General features: G+C 45.4%; 1 protein-coding gene across 5 annotated transcripts in view; it reads left to right on the top strand.

Moving 5' to 3' along the window:
• The window catches only part of Wge (winged eye), a 52511-nt gene that overhangs the window by 13420 nt on the left and 19782 nt on the right, over positions 1–19309 (top strand). For 2 of the 5 annotated variants that reach the window (XM_071794356.1, XM_071794355.1), the window contains exons 2-7: positions 9508–9732; positions 11453–11575; positions 14103–14387; positions 15591–16013; positions 16629–16859; positions 18765–18932. In XM_071794356.1, the coding sequence (XP_071650457.1) occupies positions 9528–9732; positions 11453–11575; positions 14103–14387; positions 15591–16013; positions 16629–16859; positions 18765–18932 (1435 nt within the window). In that variant the 5' untranslated portion in view covers positions 9508–9527. Of the gene's footprint in view, positions 1–9507; positions 9733–11452; positions 11576–14102; positions 14388–15590; positions 16014–16628; positions 16860–18764; positions 18933–19309 lie in introns of those variants that run through there. The other 3 variants (XM_071794357.1, XM_071794359.1, XM_071794360.1) reach the window with 3 other exon arrangements.

Below are 19309 nucleotides of genomic sequence, written 5' to 3'. Positions count from 1 at the left end.
AAGATAGAGACACTCGCGCGGCCGAGAGGAGTTGACTTTGTCTCTTTTTCTCTAGCTGTCCGTCATAGCTAAAAACGTTCGCCGCGTGTCCCCTTATTCACGCGTGTAACCCAATTTTCACACGCTGTTAAATTCCGTCGAGAAAATGAGTAAGAAACGCTCCATCAGAGGTTACATAAATAGCCAAAATAGTAACTCGGAGTAAATTCCGTTCTTGTGGAACAGAGCGAACCGAAGTTGCGTCTCGCGGAGTAGGAAGTTTTCGCGAAACCCTCCCCCTTCCCTGAAACTTCCTACGGTAATTTCCGTCACGCCAAATGCGTATATTTCGCCGAATATATCGCACGCAACGCAATTTGTAGGTCTTTTTTCCTCTGATCGCTCGTTTTTCGCCAATAACGCCGAGATTACGAGAGACGAGCGGTGAAAAATCATAAAAACGAGTGAAAACGAAACGCATCGTGCTACACGGCAACGACAAATAATAAATCGGCACTTGTCCGCGGGAGGAAGCGATGGGGAGAGAAACGTGAGATAAAGAGGGAGGAGAGAAAGGGAAAAAAATGAAGAGACGAGCGCGAGAAGGAGTGAGCGAGAGACACGAAGGAAAGAGAAAGAGAGAGCGAGAGAGAGCCAGAGAGGAAAAGAAGCGTAGCTTCACCTCGAGTGGAAGAAGAAGCAGCGGACGAGGAGTCTCGTTTGGGAGAAGGGGCATAGAGGAGAGGAGGCTGAAAAATTCAGAAAGACACCGAGCAAGAAAAGGAGGCGGCGAAGGCGAAGGAGGGATCGGGGAGAGAAACGGGGACGGTAGAGGAGACCGGGAGGGAGGCTCGGCGAGGCGGACGGGGGCGAGGGAAGCAGAAAGCGCTCTGAAACTCGTTGTTAAAGCCGATAGAGCGCTACTACAGGCCTGTCGGCCTTGCTCGCCACCGAGCCGAGCGTATATCCCCTTTATGCGAGCGATAGAAAGAGAAAGAAAGAAGTCTCTTTATCTTTATCTCTCTCTTTCTCCAACATTCTCTCTCTCTCGCTCTCTCTCTCTCTCTCTCTCTCTCTCTCTCTCTCTCTCTCTCTCTCTCTCTCTCTCTCTCGTCCACTTCCTATATATCTGAACGCGCGGGCGCGCAGATACGAGAGTTCCACCCATCTCTCTAGCCGCGCGAGCATATATACGGGGTGATCCGTGAAATCGTGACCGACCGATCGATCGGTTTTTCGACGCTCTTTCCTTCTTTCTTCCTCTCCCTCTTTCCCGTCACGCTCGACGTCCGACTGTGGGCTTCGAGAGTCCGCGACGAGGGCCCGCGATCCTTAAGACTGAATTTTGATGGCAGGTCGCTCGGACGATTTAGAGCCGATCTTTCCCAGATCGTAAGGAAGTGCAATTAGCATTTGAGCCTAGAATTGGTTGAAAATGAGATTCAACGAAACAGCGAAACCTTATTGTTAATTTGAATTCAAGCAAAATTCTATTCTCAGAGTATTAATTAGAGACTATATAATGATAAATAAACTTAGACGTTGAGTATCAAAAGATCTACAAACGCTATCTTTTCTAACGAAATGGAATTCGGAATTTCACGTGAATCCGCTTTTGGAATCAAGCGATTTTCAGGGCACCGTATACACAGATAGAGAAAGGGGGAGGAAGAGGACCTCCCGTCGTTGTTAGAGAATCTCAAAGGCGTCGGTCTTGGCCGCGCGTTAGAAACGTGAAGTCGGAGCCGTACGTTTATTTGTCATATGTATCGCGGCCATGGTTCTGGGTTAGGTCTGGCGCTCGGCTTCGGGTTAAGTTAGGTCTAGTTTACTCCAATTTACGAACGGCGGGCAGTCGCGCGGTGGACAGGAGCGGGACGGTAGGGAAGGAGGGAGGGCGAGAGGGAAGAGAGAGAGAGAAAGAGAGCGGCCCCGAGGGACTTTAATTTCCTCGACGTACGGGGCCCGATGGTTTAAAAGCGCTCCTAAGAACCCGCGGGGCTTTATGGGGGTATGCCAGAATTAACCATTAACGTGTGATTGTACTGGCGGAACCCCGCCGAAACTTGACACCGCGATCTCTCCTGCGTGCTTGGTGCCAAGGCTACGTCGGACCGACGTGAAACATAGAACCGACTTGTTCGATTGGTCTTAACCGAGCGCGGCCTGGAACTGACTCTATCGCGAGCAACGAAATTAAGTTGGCACGACGCGAGCCACTCGACAAATAGCTATAAATCTAAGACATTGAAGGAAGTGGAGCTTCGGGGAGATCAATTTTTCACGAGGTGTACAGAAATATGCGCAATACTACGCAACTGACAATATAGCTATATACGTTACAATAGCTGTACATTGTTATAATTATTTCATGGTCAACGTACGCAAGATTAACTAGAATACACGCAACGAAACGGGAATCCTTTCGTTAGAATGTGAAGACAAAGACGGAAGAAATCCAGTCGCAGAGTACTCCGGGTGACAGCACGCCGCACGAGTAATGATCATTGCTGCAACATTCGTTGACTTCGCTTATGCAATATTAATGTCGTTCCACGTCTCTCCCCCTTTCTTCTTTATTTCCTCTTGATTCGGCGACGTGCGGAAGATGTATCGTTCCATACGGCCGTTGTAAGAGGTTCCACGGAGTTGCTCGCGAGCACAACGATTACGTGTTCAGTGGACACGAGATCTCCGGTGAGGTTCGACGAGAGAAAGACAGGAGAAATGGGGAGAAAAGGGGAAAACGCCAACGCCAACGCCAACGCCAACGCCGCCGCCGCGCGGTGCAGAGTCATTTAATTCGGGTACACCCCGTAAACGCGGCATCGCACCGCGGGCGATAGTGGGGCGCCAGTTGCCTAGCGACCTACCCCGGGAAGCCCTGTAGTCCTCCTCGGGCGCACTTTGTTTGCCGTAGCCCCGAAAACACAAAGCTTTTACGTGCCTGTACGTATACGACAGCGTAGCCGGCGATCGCGGATCTCGGCGTAGATAACGACTAAGAAGGGACATAAGAATAGTGCGGGATACGCATGATGGATGCCCCGAGATTCGGCTCAAACCCGAGAATCATGCTTAAATTCTTAACGAGGGACAGAGAGAGAAAGATGCGATATTGATCTAGAACTGTGCCATTTTGTACTGTTACTCAATTCTGTAAAAAAGAAATAAAGAGTTCATAGAGCTAAAGCTGTATAATAATCAGCTATTTATTTACTTTAATTAAACAGACAATCGCAATAAACTTTTATATTTAGAAGAGAATTTTGATTGATTTAAGAGCCTGTCATTAATTTCGACGAATTTAGCGTCACCGGATATTTAAAAATAAAATATTGAGCGAAATACTACGGATAATCACATGGCGATCGATAATAGTTCGAGAGCGCGCCTCTCCATCCTCTCTCGCTCTCGGGTGAAAGTTTTACCTGGAAAATCGCGCGGATGGATCCTTGATCCTTGATCTCGGCAGCTCGAGAGAGAGAGAGAGAGAGAGAGAGAGAGAGAGAGAGAGAGAGAGAGAGAGAGAAAGAGAGAATAAATGGAAAAGCGTGCAAAATTCCGGAGCGGACTCTCTCGGCTCTCTCGTCCCTTCAAAAGCCAGCCTTCGAATGCAAATGACGCGTGCGAGATACTGGTGCAGTTTTTTCGTTCTCTTCCGGAATAGCTCGCGTATACAATCAGCCCTTAGACGCGCAATTTCGTCCTATATTGACAGCTTGATTGCCGCGTCGTACGTATATATAGATGACGTCTATACATCCGCGAGAGTTATGGCACTCGCTCAGATGTGACGACTACATTTTCCGCTTCGTTTCCGCGTTCGTCGCTAGCGTACGACGTAAGAAAAAAAAAAGATAAACGAGATCTTTCAATATCTTTTTAACAGAGAAAAGTCCCATAACATATACGTATACGCTACAGTTTCTGAGGAAATGCAAGCGCAACTCGTATCAAGTACACTCGATCGCCCGTGGCGGCTAAAACGTTAACGGGTGGTCTCCCTATCGAATCGCTGTTGCTGCTCAAACGGCGTGTAACAAGAAACCGGAGTAATAACACGCGTGGTACGCGAAGGTGGAGTCGCGTGGAACTTCGGGGGCTTACAGAAGGAGGCACGTAAGCGCGCTGCGCTGCCTGAAAACACAATCGATTCCTTTCAGAGCCACGTATTCCGTGACTCAATGAAGATACCTCCGAGTGTCTTTACGCACGATGACAAACACGACGGCGGCGAGAGTACAATCCCGGTAACTCGAATGCAACACAAAATGCATTACTCATGACGCTCTCTGTTACCGGTGCTGACCCTGATTCTAGGAAAGGGATGAAGGAACGGACGGACGGACGGACGCACGGACGGGTCCTGGAATGCTGTGCCTAGCTTAAAACCCCTCGTATACCTGTCCTTGTCCTCCTACTACTCGTGTATTCACGTTCTCCACGCTGATCTCTCGATCTCTCCTCGGCCGCTCCTCTCCTCCTCACTTCACCGCTTCGGTCTTCTCGCTCGAAGAGAGTTCCTCCCTCTATCTCTCTCTGCCTATCTTCTAAGTTGGAGTCTCTTTCGTCTCTTTTCGTCTTTCGTCGTCCCTCCCCTCCATACTCCTTCGCCGGCTCTCGCTACGTTGCTTCTTCCTCCTTCGTCTCTTCGTCCTTCGGCCCTCCCTCCCGCCTCCCCTCCCTCTAGTCACCCTTTCCTCTCTGCTATCACGGTCTCTTTTCTTAGCTTCCTGTCTTTCTTTGACGATGCGTTTTCTGTCTTCTTCGGAGATCGGTGCTTCTCTCTTTCCTCGGCCTTTTTCTCCCTTTCTCATTCCTTCAGCTCGAGGTTCTCATTTTGTTTACGACCAGAAGGATTTTCCGATTTACATTTTTGTCAAATTTGTAATGATTTTGTAACTCGTTGTAACTCGAGTCTCGTCCTTGAGTTTTGTTAAGCGGAAACCAGAACTTTTGGATAGATAATTTGAATCTACTTAACAGTCCGCGACAAGCCTCGTTATCTCGTAACAAGATACAACACGCTGAGGAAATGTACGGCGCTGAAAAAAATTCCTCGATACCGTGTTTCGAGGGATTTTGTTCGATTCGGCTTGTTCGGCCGGCCAGGTGTTCTGGCAGTGAGCGAGCACTATCAGCGAACGCGAGATCCGTGGGTCGAGAGAAGAACCGACGAAGGAGCGTGTAGGTGAAACCCGACGAGAGAGGCACTGAAGAAGGATGGAGAACCTGTCCTCTCGAACTGAGCCTTCTCCTCTCGGGGGCCTTCTCTGAAGAGGCTTAAAGAAGGCCTTCAAGATTCGGCCCCTCGGACCTTGGTTTATAGCTACGAACACGACGGACGTTGTCGACCGCCTTAAACGCACGCTTCTAATCGCATCGGAATAATTTCTAGACGCGAACTAGGAGTTTTGCGCAGCAGCGAAAGCGTCGGAAATTCATACGCGTGATGCAAAAACCTTTTCAAATTGTCAAGAAAATAGATTAAACTGTGTGTTGTACCGAACTCTATTTTCTAAGAGAGTCTAGTTTTCTTTGGATTTAGCAATTTATAAAAAAAGCTTGTATAAGATACCCTGTTGGTCTCGCTGAAGGAAAACAGCATCTTCCACGCGGTGCGTTGTTAGAGATCGGAAATTTCGGCCCTCGAAATAGCGTGGGGCTGTGTGGAAATGACAGCCGGCTCGGCTCGGTCGCCCCCATCATGTCGCGTGGGGGAAGAGGGTGGTGCGCGCGGGAATCCCGGCCACCCTCTTCCCCGTCGCCTAGGCTGCATATATCGACCCACCCGATGGCGAAGCGGAGTGTGCACGACCCCTGACTCCCGCACACATGAGGAAGAGAGAAAGGGGGGAGAAAGAGAGAGAGAGAGAGAGAGAGAGAGAGAGAGAACGAGGACTCCTTAACCCTCATCCGCGTTGTCGCGGGGTAAAATTTGACGGACCGACGATGATATCGAAGTAGGCGTCGGCTTGGCCGTTGTTGTTGGCGATCACTTATCGATCATTCCGAGTGCATATCACTGATAAATATGGTTGAGATTCAACGTAACTGATAATAATCGGAAAAGCTGTGAAAGTTCTGGAAAAGAGAGAAGAACACGAATATGCTTATTTTTTCGGATAACAGAAGGATATTAGATGTAAGAGGAGAAAGAATAATCTCCATCTCGGAATTAAGCAAAGAAATGGTGAAAGAGAGATGATCCTTTAAAATCCTGGTTCTTCGCGTCCTCGAATTTTTAGTCGCAAACTTTCATTACAGAAAGCGAGGAAGAAGGAAAAATCAGAAAATCTGCTTCTCTCTTTTTTTAATAAAGTATCCTACGACAAACGATCTTATTCTTTCCTATTCCGTTGGAATAGTTTCAACGCAGTTTCATCGTCGACATCAATTAACGATAACAGAGTGAAGTTTCCCTGCGTCTGCCCGCGGCGCGGATAGCGATATTGCTCGAGCTATACGCGGTTGTCAAACAAAGCGGAAGTTAAAAAGCAAGATTCCCGGCTGATTATGGCGTAATCGGAGTCACCGAGTAGGAAGCTCTCGCGATAGTTCTCGACCCCATAATTCGCCTCAAACCGATTCGGGGAAGAAGAACGAGTATAAGGGGAAAGAGGGAGCGAGAAAAGTCGGAGGTGTCAGATTTTTACGAGCACCTGTTCACTATTTTTCCCTCCGCGCGTAGAGGGCTCGCGTCGTCAGGTAGATACGCGGGACTCGTAGGGCCCCGCGTAGGGGTACCCTATCGACCTGGAAACCTGTTCTCTCTTCTCTCTCTTCCACCACCCTCTCGACCTCCCCGTTCCCCTTCCGCGGCCCCCGGCTCCACTCCGCTGCTGGCGGCGGGAGCGATGGAAATGAAAAATTAGGCCGTTGTCGGGACCTCGCCTCCTTCGGAACCTCCGTCTTCCCCCCCCCCCCCACGTCTCCACCACCGTGCCTCGCGCGCGCCGACTTTTTCGTCACCGCCATTTATTTATCGCACGCCGACACGTACGTACGGGGTGTTTGTAAAACACGCGGCCGGATTTCCACACCGAGTGTGGCCGGGTATGCGAAGAAAGTTCCTAAGGGGCTTACGTCAGAAGGTGCTTTGTCAAAGGGTTCCAGGGAACTTTCTTTGGTCTAATTCATTTGTTTCTCACAAATGTATAATATACCCTAAATCGCGATTCGTATAACACGTTTCACAGCCTAGCCCCGAATAACCCTTCAGTTTCAATCGTTTAAAATTTGAGAACTACGGATTTTTCCATAGTCCTCCATCAAGGGAAAAATCAATTCCATATCGGATAGACAAACAAATTACTCATAGAAAAGCGATTTCCACCTAAACAAAGGTATCTTCCGCTCAGAGAGATGATTGCCGCCAATTATACTCTACGTCATCGAGTCGCCGACACTTTCATTTAATGACTTATTTGCGCGTGCATCCAGAAGCCAGAAGATAGACGACAATACTGAATCATCCGAATTCTATCCTATGCGTTTCGGACACCGCGTATATACCGAGTAGTCTGCGTCTGAGGGCTTTAATTCGAAATGCGCTGAAATTCTATCGTACGAGACGAGAGAGGGCCCGTGAAAGAGGGGCGGCCGATCATAATAATTCGCACTCGCGCGACTATTGCGGCGTACGCCGCGCCACGTGTATTCCTCCGACACGGTGTATACCTGGCGGATTGACAGGTTATTGGCGGTTGGGTCGTTACTGCACGCGTGCACGCGGTAACGAGGGCGAATGTGCTCCGATTCCGAGTATGCGTAAGCGCCTGTGCGTAAGCGCGCGTGCACGCATGACCGAGCGCACGCGAGGGCGCGTCAAGGATCGCGAATTAACTTTGTTACTTGCAACTCGGAGCTGTAATGCCGTAGCTATTTTCCTTATGGAAACAGCGTGCACTCTCACTAACGCGCGTCAATGTGTGTCATACACGTACGGGCGCAATGGGCGTAACCGGAAATTAATCTTAGCCAAACTGGAGAAACGACGAACTTTTTACTTTGTCGATGCAAATAAATCCAGTTATATATCAATATATTAATGTAGGTTCATTTTTTCATTCGTACATGTTAGTGCACTCCTGTCCCTAAAAAAACCCCGCGCCTCCGTGGATACAAATTAATTAACTATAATTAAACGTATCTTGTTCTTAATGAGACGCTCGATGTGAACGACGTGACCCAGACGGTCGATCTAGATCTCGCTTTACCAGATCTTCTTCTCGTAGAATTCTTTAAAACCAACCGTTTACACTCCTGACACTTTGAGCATAAGGCTCCTTTCATTATTTATGTCTTAATTAATTCGATCCTGCTACTTCGCTTGACTCACGTATATGTACCTGCAGAAACTATCGCGAGAAAGTGAAACGATCTAAAATTTACGCGACGGTAATTCGAAGACGTTAATAAATGAACGTTCTTTCGTCGATAAATTGTAATGCTGAAAAATTGCGTTGAGCCGACAGTCTTAAGACTGGATATATCGACTCATGGCGATCGCCGTGGCGCACACCCTTAGGCGCGTCACCCTGTATATCTAAGAGACTACATTATGCTTGCCGACCTGTTGCTACCCTTTCCTCTACCTCGCACCCTTCTACTGTTCCTTCCAATCTAATCCACCCGCCGCTACGAAACGGCACCCCTCCTCTCCCCTATCCTCCTCGTGTGCTCCTCGCGCGCCTTCTCGTTCAGCTTATCGGAGCCGCTCTATATCCTTCGTTTCGGCCTCCTCTCCGTTTTACTACCTTCTCCTCTCATCGTTTCTCCCTTTCGACTGCCTCGTCAATCTCGCCGATCTCCATCTTCTCCACCCCTTCTCCGTATCTCCTCTCTTCTGCGCTCATCGTCTTTCCCCTATCCTTTTTAAGCTCGTTGAACACTTTTCTTTCTCTCAAAGCCGCTTTCTACACGAGACGCTAATGATGCTACGATACTAATAACGCGGTATCGATATCTCGATGTACTGTGGGATCGGTATTTTCGAGTCGACTGATTTACAAGTATAAGTAATTTCTCGTCTATACATCGCATCGATACTATAACGCGAATTCTAAACGAAGATTTATGGGCATAGACACGTCTACCGCGGGTCTATCTACGGGGTAGCTGGGGTGCCCAGAAATTAGCAAACCGTAGTATTAAGAATGGATGCTTTCAGCAATGTAAAATCCATTTTTTCTCTCTTTTTAATTGAAATGTGGAAGTGACGACGATCTTCTGTTCATCAACGATCCTCATTAATTTACTTACTTTTCGATTACGTTCTCGCTATGTTCTGAACTCTCTTTAATTGATAGGATATTTACAATACAGTAAAAATGTGTACGACGAACAATAACGATGATTTTAAAAATTTTGGGAAAATTTTACTTGTAATTTTCATTCTTCAGAGGAGTCTTTACAATTGAAATTAAGATCGCCCCCCTCGGCCCTCGATCGAACGTCTCTCGCGTGCGCGTTTGTTTAAAATTGAGATTAATGCCGTGTGCTTTTTCGATACTCTGATTGCAGCCTCGGGAGGGGGTGGTTCGATGTTGGTCCCTCCCGTGGCCCAAAGTGGGACCGGGGATCGTCCCGTGGGGGACACGGTGGCACGGGCTCAGCAGACAACCGGCCCCGCTGCCGCTACGACGACCCTATGGCCTTTAGCACCTGCGCAGCCCAATCAGGTTCCCAATCAACAGTCCCAGGGCATACCACCTCTGGCCGCTACGCCTGCGCCCGCTCACAATCAAGGTTCGCATTACATTATACGTATCAATCATCGTTATTATCTCGCGGCGGCGTAACGATCCGGGGATTAAACTGCCCCGAAAGGATTCGAGAGCCCCGATATCGAGTATTTCCTCCCTATATATTGCGAAAAGTTACATATATGTTTCTTACTACGCAGTATCGCGGGATTGTCGATCGAATTCTCAAACGATTGTTTCTTCTCGCTAAAATACAACTCGAGAGCTATGATCACAAAGGTATTTCATGTAAAAAATGTATTGCGTTGATAGATAACTTCATCTTGATTTTAGTCCGAATCGAACATTCGCCAAAATGCAAAAAGATATTCTTTCAATTAAGTTTTCGCTGAGGAAAAATTGTCCTCCAATTCGGCGAAGAATATCACTGCGTTTCCAATCCAGTATACGTTATGTAATATTCGTTATTGATCAGAGGTCGTTCACGCTTGACGTGTAATACGCTTATCACGCTTTATCAATCCGATATCTCGAATTCAGGCTGAATGCAAGGCTCCTCGTGCGTCGAAATAGCTCAGTTGGGAGAGCATTAGACTGAGGATCTAAATGTCTCCGGTTCAATCCCGAGTATCCCGGCGCAAACTCTTTCGTCTTCTATCTTACGAAACAATACTTTTAGAGGCAACCAAATCGTGAGATTGTGGATTTCATGGACTTTTATCAATTTCGAGATGGAACAAGTATTTACTTTTTTCCTTATCAAGTTTGCGTCTGTTTCGGCACGGTTTAGCATAATGGACTGTGTGTTTCGCGGTCGATCGTTATTGTATTTACCTTGTCGACAGATAACTATCCGTTGAAAAACTGGACAAGCCTGGACGATATATTACAATTATTTATCCTCTTACAGAACTAGCTGTAAACACGAGCCGTTTATTTTGTATAAAGTTCAGTTTCGAGACATTACGAATTGCGATACGAAATGCGGATATGAGTTATCGTGACGCATTGCATTTAATAATTCTATGATAAATTATATGTCGTACATGTGTGGTGTTTGAAACGTCGTGCAGAAATTAAGAACGTTATAGAAATTCTGACTTTTAGATTCAATGATAAAAGATATACGCAGCAAATATTGTTACAACTGCATTTGTGATTTAATCCATGCAAGACAAAACGATTTAACTATAGATATAAGAGATAGACCGGCATGAAATATGCTTTCATATTGCATATGTTGGGCTAGATATTAAAGAAAGAGAGAAGGATACGAGGAAATATTGAATCTTTCCCGTTCTTTACTTTATAATAGCTAGTTGCGCGTCCACGTAATCCAAGAAAAGAATGTCTAATGTTTTCCTCCTTCTCTTTCAGAATGAGATAAGTACAGTAGTCAATAGTCAGTACCACGTCTATCTTTACGTATTAGTCGTTTTAACGTATTCCTTTTCAGAAGTATATCGTCTGCCGGTCTCATTCTCAGTAAAAATTAAGTGTCAATCGCAATCTCGTTGCGTTACCGTCTCTTTCTTTAGGCTTCAATTAATTAAGATAAAAATAAATACGTTTATTGACTCCCCTCAGGGTGTCAAGGCGTTTTGTAGGGACGTTCCCAACCTTTTATTCAATTCTCATCCAATACTATCCTTCTCCTCTCACTTTAACCATTTGGACCAACGGCTTAACGTCTCTTTCCGAAAGACGGAATGGTGACTTCAATTAATTATTACCTGTTTAATATGTCGACGACGATGTTACAGGTGCGAACCGCTACGGACTGTACTCGTTATTCCCAGGGGGTGGCGGGGGCAGTTACCTCGCCGCCACCCCCGCCACCCCCGAGCAACCGATGCCAGCACGGGCTTATCACGCGACGCACAAGGGTAAGTTTACGACTTCCTTTCTTACGACTTCGCTTTCTTCGAAGACCGCGCTCGAGGTCTCGCTGCATATCTCTTGTCGCGGACGCGCGTTGCACGTTTTACATTTTTACAAAAAGAGCGAGCATTTTCGTAATCTGATCGTTCCTCATATCTAATGCTTAGTTAAGTGCCATATATATATATATATTTTTTTATGTTTTATAAAACATATAGAATAAACGTGAAATTTCGAGGCTGACATTAATGATGAATTCTACGATCAAAACACTTGTGTCGATTTCTTAATTATAGCTCAGAGATCGATAACTTTCGCGTTACACGCGATTGAAGATAAAGATATTTCATAGAGGTTCCGAATATATAGGTATATGTATGCGATAACAAATATATGTAGATTTCCTTATTTATGTGTTATCTATAAGATTTTCATGATTGGAATATCCGCGACGTAGGATCGCAAAGGATTGAGGAGCGCTTGGCGATCGAAGGAACCGACTGGAAATCGTTCTTAATGTTAAACTTTGCCATCCTCGCCAATTTTTCCAGCCGTCTTCGCGAATAGGGCAACCCCTCTCCTCCGGATAATTGAAATCTCGCCGGCGAGATTCGATTTTCGACAAGACTCCGAGAAGGAGGAGGATTCGATCCTCCGACGCGTCCCTGCGTTCTCTCTTTTTTTTTCTTCTTCTTTCTCGAATCCACTCACCGTCTACCACTTCACGCAGCCGCGTTTTGGGTTACACCTCGAACAATGAGGTTGTTAGGAACTAAGAAGGCGAGGCGAGCCGTCTACACGACGACTGGACACGCGGGACTGTGTATACGCGGGAATTCTATTTGTGACGCGCGCGTTTTTCTTCAACTCCTCTGGGTCCTTATCCAGAGTTCGTCGCTTTAATTGCATAATTGCTCCATTGTGGATCGGACAAGGGGCCCGCGGAACCTGTGAAAGGTCTCTTTCGAGGCGCGTCTTTCGTCTTTTCGAACCGTCGAAAAAGTGGTAATACAGAGCGTTCGTTAATTGACGGTATTAAAGCCTTCGAATTGAGTCTCGAGTCGATTTTTCAATGAAGGGGGGAGGGGAATTCCATTTCTCCGTAATTTTTTAATTTTTAATGTTGTCTTTCATGCTTTCACGTTGTTGCAGAACGGACAAGTAAGTATAAACCAATAATTTGACGTAATAAGGAAAGAGCCGCGGATATACAAATGCAAATTTTTCTGAATGCGCTTTGAAAGAAGGACACGCTCTCGATATATCCAATTAACGACAGCCAATTCTGTACATCGTTGCGGGATATCAACGGGATATTTTTCACACACATTAAATTGCATAGGCAGATACGTATCCGCATTTAGATAAAATCAATAGTCCTAGCAATGGCGCAGCGCGCCGCCGAAGATATATCGCGCTGCCGCGCGCGCTGATAGACGCGCGTTCCCTCTCCCGAGAATTGTGCGTTCTCCTTGCGAAACGGCTCCCGAAAATATTAATCATTCTATTCTCTGTTGTGTGTACGTCTCTCTTTACAAAAACTCCACAGTAAACTAATTATCGATAAAATATCCGATCACTTAATTATCGGTAAAATACGGAATTTTAATTATTGGCGAAATATGGGATTAAAGTAGCCCCCATGAGCTACTCGTCCACGTTTTATCAATAATAAAGAGTAGAAAATATTCCCGTTTCGCTACGTAAATTGTGAAAATTTATGGATATGAATGTACAAGAGCCACTTGATTACACATTATATACAGAAAATTGTTGCAATAAAATGTTATAAATAAAAAAAAGAGATTTTTTCTTAATTAAAAAATAAAAAATAATTTTATTTTTCGCTATCTTGCTATATCTAACACATACGGTTTGTGTTCTCATTCTTATTATCCTTAAATTGGAGCCCGTATCTTGCTTCTGTCTTTTCTCTCAAATGATATTTTGTTGCGCTATCGTTTACAAAAATGTATATATGGATGTGTATAATGTTTAAAAATATACGTGTACTGAGAAAAAAAGTTGTTAACTTGACTAAATATTTTCAACTTATTATTTTTTTAATGGAAATATTTATGTATTTAAATTAAATACGACATATTAAATCTAACACGACGTAATTTGACTCAAATACTTAAATATTTCAATTAAAAAAATAATAATCAGTTAAAAATATTTAGTCAATTTAATAACTTTTTTTCTCAGTGTGTTATATAATATGCGTGAGTATTCGCAATGTATTGAGCTCGGGTCCGTGAGTTTGTTAAGCCCAAATGACTGTGCGGCTCCGTCATCCCTGTGGGAAAGACAGAGAGAAGCGTATTACGTAGCATCGTATGGACACGATGCGTGAAAGAGTTAAACGTCCTTAGGGTTAACAAACTGCACGTTACGCCAAGTAGAGTCGGCCTATTCGCGTATCGCGATACCGTACTTACACGGCTATTTCCTATACTCGCGGCGGATGAAACTTACGTTCATCGGCGGAAGGCCGGCCGGGTCGATTAATCGGGGCGGCGGGTTCTCCAGTTTCAGAGAGCGTGTTTTCCGCGGCGGTCGGGGTTGGGGTGGGTGGCTACACCTGGGGCGCTCCCACGCCCCCGCCGGGATCGCCCTACAGCCCTGTGCCCGTGACACAGCTGGAGCTGCTGGCGAAAAATTTGGCGAACCTGGCGCCCGCAGCCGCCACAGGCCAGCAAGCCCTGAGCCTGCAGGGTGTCGGCGTTAACGTGGCGGGTAGTTTGCATCACGCTCAGCATACGCAGCACACGCAGCACACCCTCAACCTCACCGGAATTCATCATCTGCATCACGGTGAGAATCTATATTTGTGTAACAACGTCGAGAAAGGTCGCGCAAGCACGATTTAAAAATATTGCAAATTCTAATGTCTATTTCTATTAATATAGATTAACTTTATAATCTCGGTTTAAATTACTTTTTATCGTTTTCTAGTTCTAAGAATTAGAAAAAAATTAATTAAATCAAGATTAAAGTTAATTTACATTGGTAGAAATAGACATACATAAATACTACAAATTGCGGCGATGTAAAACTTATCATTTTAACTTTGAAACGAGACTTTCGAAACAAATAACGTGAACATTTTCGAATCGTTGACAGCTAACTTATATTAGTTTCGCTCGCGACATCGTTATAACCGATAAGAAATTAAAAGAAATAGAATTATAGATAATGTTATTGACACAATGTGCTAACTAATATTGAATCGTCCTTATCCTTATCCTGATAATATCTATTTAACGTTGTTATTATGGTTAATGATAACCCGGATACCCAGATAACTCACTTTACCCGATCCGAATCATCAGCCCTAGTTAGTATGAACAAAAGAAATGAATTTGTGTCAAAGAGTCAGGAATAACAGAATAAATATCTTCGATTTTGGAGGAGCGCCGTCAAGAGTAGAACAATTAGCATTATAAATCATGTTAGATCAATCATGTCTCTTGTGTTAACCAAAATTTGACAAACTTAATCAACGTTGATAAGCGAAAAAATGAACTAACATAGAGGGGTAAATTAGAATGGACCAGCTTTGATTTCTTTCATATATATACCTAGCAAACGAGTTCGCGTAACTTCTCGTTACGCAAACAGCAATTTTATCTATACAGCGAACGAACACTTGTAGCACTTCCCGCGCGGAGGAAGCATCGGAAAAAGCTCGAAAAAACATGTATGCGAGTTTTTCCTATATTCCTCGATTACACGTTCGCCGCTGCGTTTCGACATTATTTCTGCGAAAATCATTTCCATTTCAAATTATTTTACATTACCGGCACAATATCAATCATCACGAAAATAGCACAGGTCGTTACGTTCGATTTGTATCTAAAGCTCTCTCGTTTCTCTACAGTGTCGATGTGTATATTAATTTATATGGAAAATATTGACGGCTGTTGACGCGCATCCGGATGCGGATGTATCATAATTACCCGAATTAATTGTACGATAAGAATATGTTAACGTAATTTTCTGTGCTTTTCGCGAAAGGTGGTCTCCATCAGAACGCGTTCTCGCCTCAGCTGTCATTAGTAACCGGCAGCACACCCACGCTGACCATCAACAGCTTCTCGTCACCCAACTCGACCATCAACGGCATCGCGCCGACGACGGGTGTCCTCCTGCAGGAATATCAACCGCCGATAGGCGCAACTGCGGCGGCGACAGGATGTACCGTCACCGTGAACGGTTCGTCCTGCCTGACCAACACCAGCAGCACGAGCAGCAGCATGATGATGCATGGCGGTATCGGCGGCGGCTGCGGCGGCGGTGGCAACCAGACGATCGGCAACCAGATCGCCGTTCAAGCCACCGCCACGAAGAAACGGGAGGCTTTCCTTTCCAGTCAAGGCCAACCGGTGAAGCTGGAGAACAAATCGACCAGGGCGTCGTGCCTCTGCAGGAACAGCAACGGTACGGCGTCCGTTCTCTCCCCCCGGAGACTTTTCCATGTTATAAGTCCGAATGAATAGGGCCGTGCGAACGAGCGCGTCACGCTTCGAGATTAGGGCTGATACTTTTGGACCGGGTAAAATGAGCTTACAGCCGAATAGCCCAGATACCTGCTCGATACTCGAGTGCGCGCGCGGGTAATATCCGGGTATATATCCGGAATATAATTGGCTTCGTTCGGAATACGAGACGACTGCGAATCACATATTTTTTTCAGTCCCTTGCATTTTCGAACTTTTGCATTCTAGAATTTCTGGACGACCGCAGAGACGAGCCGTGTTGGGCCTTGGGTCTCTCGGGCTCCGTCTTTGGTTTCTCAGATCAGCGAAACTTCGAATTTCCCTCCGCAAATTTTCATAATCTTTGAATTTTTCTATATTTTTTTATTCATATTTTCAAAGTTCGAGTGCCAATCTCCAAGTTCGAAAATTCGACAAACTGAAAATTAAGTTGTTAAATTCTCGAAATTATTGCCGCACACATCGTAATGGAATCACAGATCGAGTAACTCTTGATTATCTTTTCTTTTTGAACTTGTGTGCGTTAACAACGAGACCGGAAATTGATTGATTACAGGGAAGACAAAAGTCGTGCATTCAGATATGGGATGCAGCAGGACGCTACCTGTCGTCTCGTCCTGGAACGGGCAGGACAGCGGCGCTGGTATTAACAATAGCGGCGCTGGCCTGACCGTGAAAAGGGAACCTTTGGCTTCGGTGCCCTGTCAAGTCGCAGAAGTTTCCACGTCTCTTCATGCCACCACCACCTCCGTCAAGATCGAACCCGTTCCGCCAAAGTCCGAGAATGGTAAGTCGATCCCCGACAAAAGTCTTGTCTCTCTAAGAAAATACACGTCTAGCCTACGACCTGTATACGTCGTAGTTACATTTAAATTACGTACATGGTTACGTTACATCACCAGCCACACAAAGAATCGCCATTCGTCGGGGTACGTAGGCGTACGCAATGCGAGGGAATCTTATTGAGGATATAAATAAGGTTTTCAAAATTAAGATATTTGGACCTCTTAATGAGCGTACAAAGAACTGTCGTTTGCGAAAACTGCGATCAAGGCTCTCGTGCAAGATAACAGATAACCATCGGAAATCAACATGATCGCACTTTTCAACCGTATGAAGAATCGTCACGCCGTTCGTCTAAATACGAAGGCGGTGCGGACGCCTTTTTTGATAGGCGCGCAAGTTCGGGGGGGAGGGAAGAAACGTGCATAACCGCGCGATATGGGAGCATGAAGAGCGAGAGAAGCAAAAGAGGGAGAGAAAGAGAGAGGAGACTGATGCGAAACGAGATCGTGCGAGACGAGAGACCGACCGGTCTGTCGGTCGGTTGGTTCACAAGCGAGATGGCGAGAGGAAAGGAGCAAAGAGGAGGCGAGGCGAGGTGGTAAGAGAGAGAAAGAAAGAAAAAGAGAGAAAATAAAAGAGAGAAAGAGAGAAAGAGAGCGGCAGGCAGACAGTCTCGTTAAAGTAGGAGGTGCGTGGCACGCATGGCGACGCAAACACAAGGCGTGGTTCGAAAGAGTCTCGACCCTCTCTCCGGTCCTGACACATCCGCACTCCCTGGTACACCACACGGCCCTCGTGCCGGTGCGTGATGCCCACACGTGTTACGTCATGCGAGCATAACGCGTGTCGCCGAAGGTGCGGAGAAAAGAGGCGGACGGTGCGAGGAGAAACGAAAGGAAGGACGATGGAGCGCGAGGTAGGCGCGGGGAAAAGAAAGATCGAGTTGGTGATTTAAATGAATGCACTTCCGAGCGAATTGCCGCGTTCCGGTGAAAATACGTCGGGTCGAGTACCGCGAGAATAATATCAAGAAGTGCGGATAGACCGAGGCGGTGATTTAAATGAATGCGTTTTGGAGTATCTTGACGAAAACGCACGTAAACCACGGTGTTTCGGTAAAATTATAATACATTGACAAAAATTTCACGAGGCTTAACGAAAAACTCACACTGAAAAAAAAATCTGGTTGAATTAATTGGACGGTGGAAAATGAACAAACCAGATTCTTCCAATTAATACAACCAGAATTTTAGTTATGCAACCAGAATGCCTGTTAATTCAATCAGATTCTGGTAGGTTCAACCCAGTATTATCTGGTGGAAAATGAACCAGATTTTTTTTCAGTACAGAAGCGGAGAAGATCCAGGGGGTGATTCGGACAAATGCATTTGAGATATCAAATCAGATATGAAATTCGCGTGGAAAGTTCCGGTATCGAAAATTGCGTTTCCTTATCTATGATTGTATCTACAATTTATCTATATACCTTATAAATTGAAAGTCTAAATCGAAATAATTCTTATTTCAAGATATCGATACGCAAAAATATGGTCTGCTAATCGCAGTGATCGACATGTTTTTATACGTCTACGTAAAATTAAACTCGACAAAATATCGTTTTCTTCAAAAATCTTGTTTGCTTGGAGATCTCTTAGATCTTCAATGTTAATCCTTAATCTCTACTTACAAACGCGACACGTATCATATTCAGACTGCACAGAATTAAAGAAAAGCCTATCAATATTTAATAATAGATCGATTTTGAATCAATGTTCTTTGAAACCTTTTCTATTCGTGCTTCATCACGATCTCAAGTTCCCTACCGAGTCTACGATCGAGTCGACGCGACTGCGGCATCGCAGCTTCTCTCATTGCGATTCACGCGCGATTTCCTTAATCGTTTCAGGGATAGCCGTCTCTAACGCGGGAGCCGGTGGCATACCGGTTGGCATTGCTGTGGCGAGGCAGCGATTGCAGCATCAAGAGACTTCGACGTCTATGCGCAATGTGTCCTTAAGTCATCACACGTCGCATCACGCAACAAGCTATCATCATTTCCAGCCAGACAGCCTGGGTAAGTTTTTCTCACGAAGATATATCGCGCGGTTATGAAACTCTATTCCTGAACGCGATGAATGAAATCACGAGCGTTGGAACATTCTTACCCGTAACGTAAAATCGACATTTAATAATGCGAATATAATACACCGTACTTAAAGGCCCGTGCTGGAATATGTAAGAATTATGCTTCTCGCGAGCGTGAAAGAGCAATGCAAAAAGCACATAATGGAAGAAATATTACGATTTCTTTACAAAAATGTGAATTCTTTCGCTAATAATTGCGTTGCAATGTAAAATTGTTTGCAAGGTCGTACGTTCCAATAACCGTACGATTGCCGTTTTTTATATCGAGTATGATGTCGAGTATCTAAAAGGAATATTATATATGAC

Source organism: Temnothorax longispinosus, chromosome 11 (assembly GCF_030848805.1).
Source record: "Temnothorax longispinosus isolate EJ_2023e chromosome 11, Tlon_JGU_v1, whole genome shotgun sequence".
NCBI classification, from domain to species: domain Eukaryota; kingdom Metazoa; phylum Arthropoda; class Insecta; order Hymenoptera; family Formicidae; genus Temnothorax; species Temnothorax longispinosus.
The sequence above is the reverse complement of the archived record's forward strand: the minus strand, read 5'-3'. Positions and strand labels throughout refer to the sequence as shown.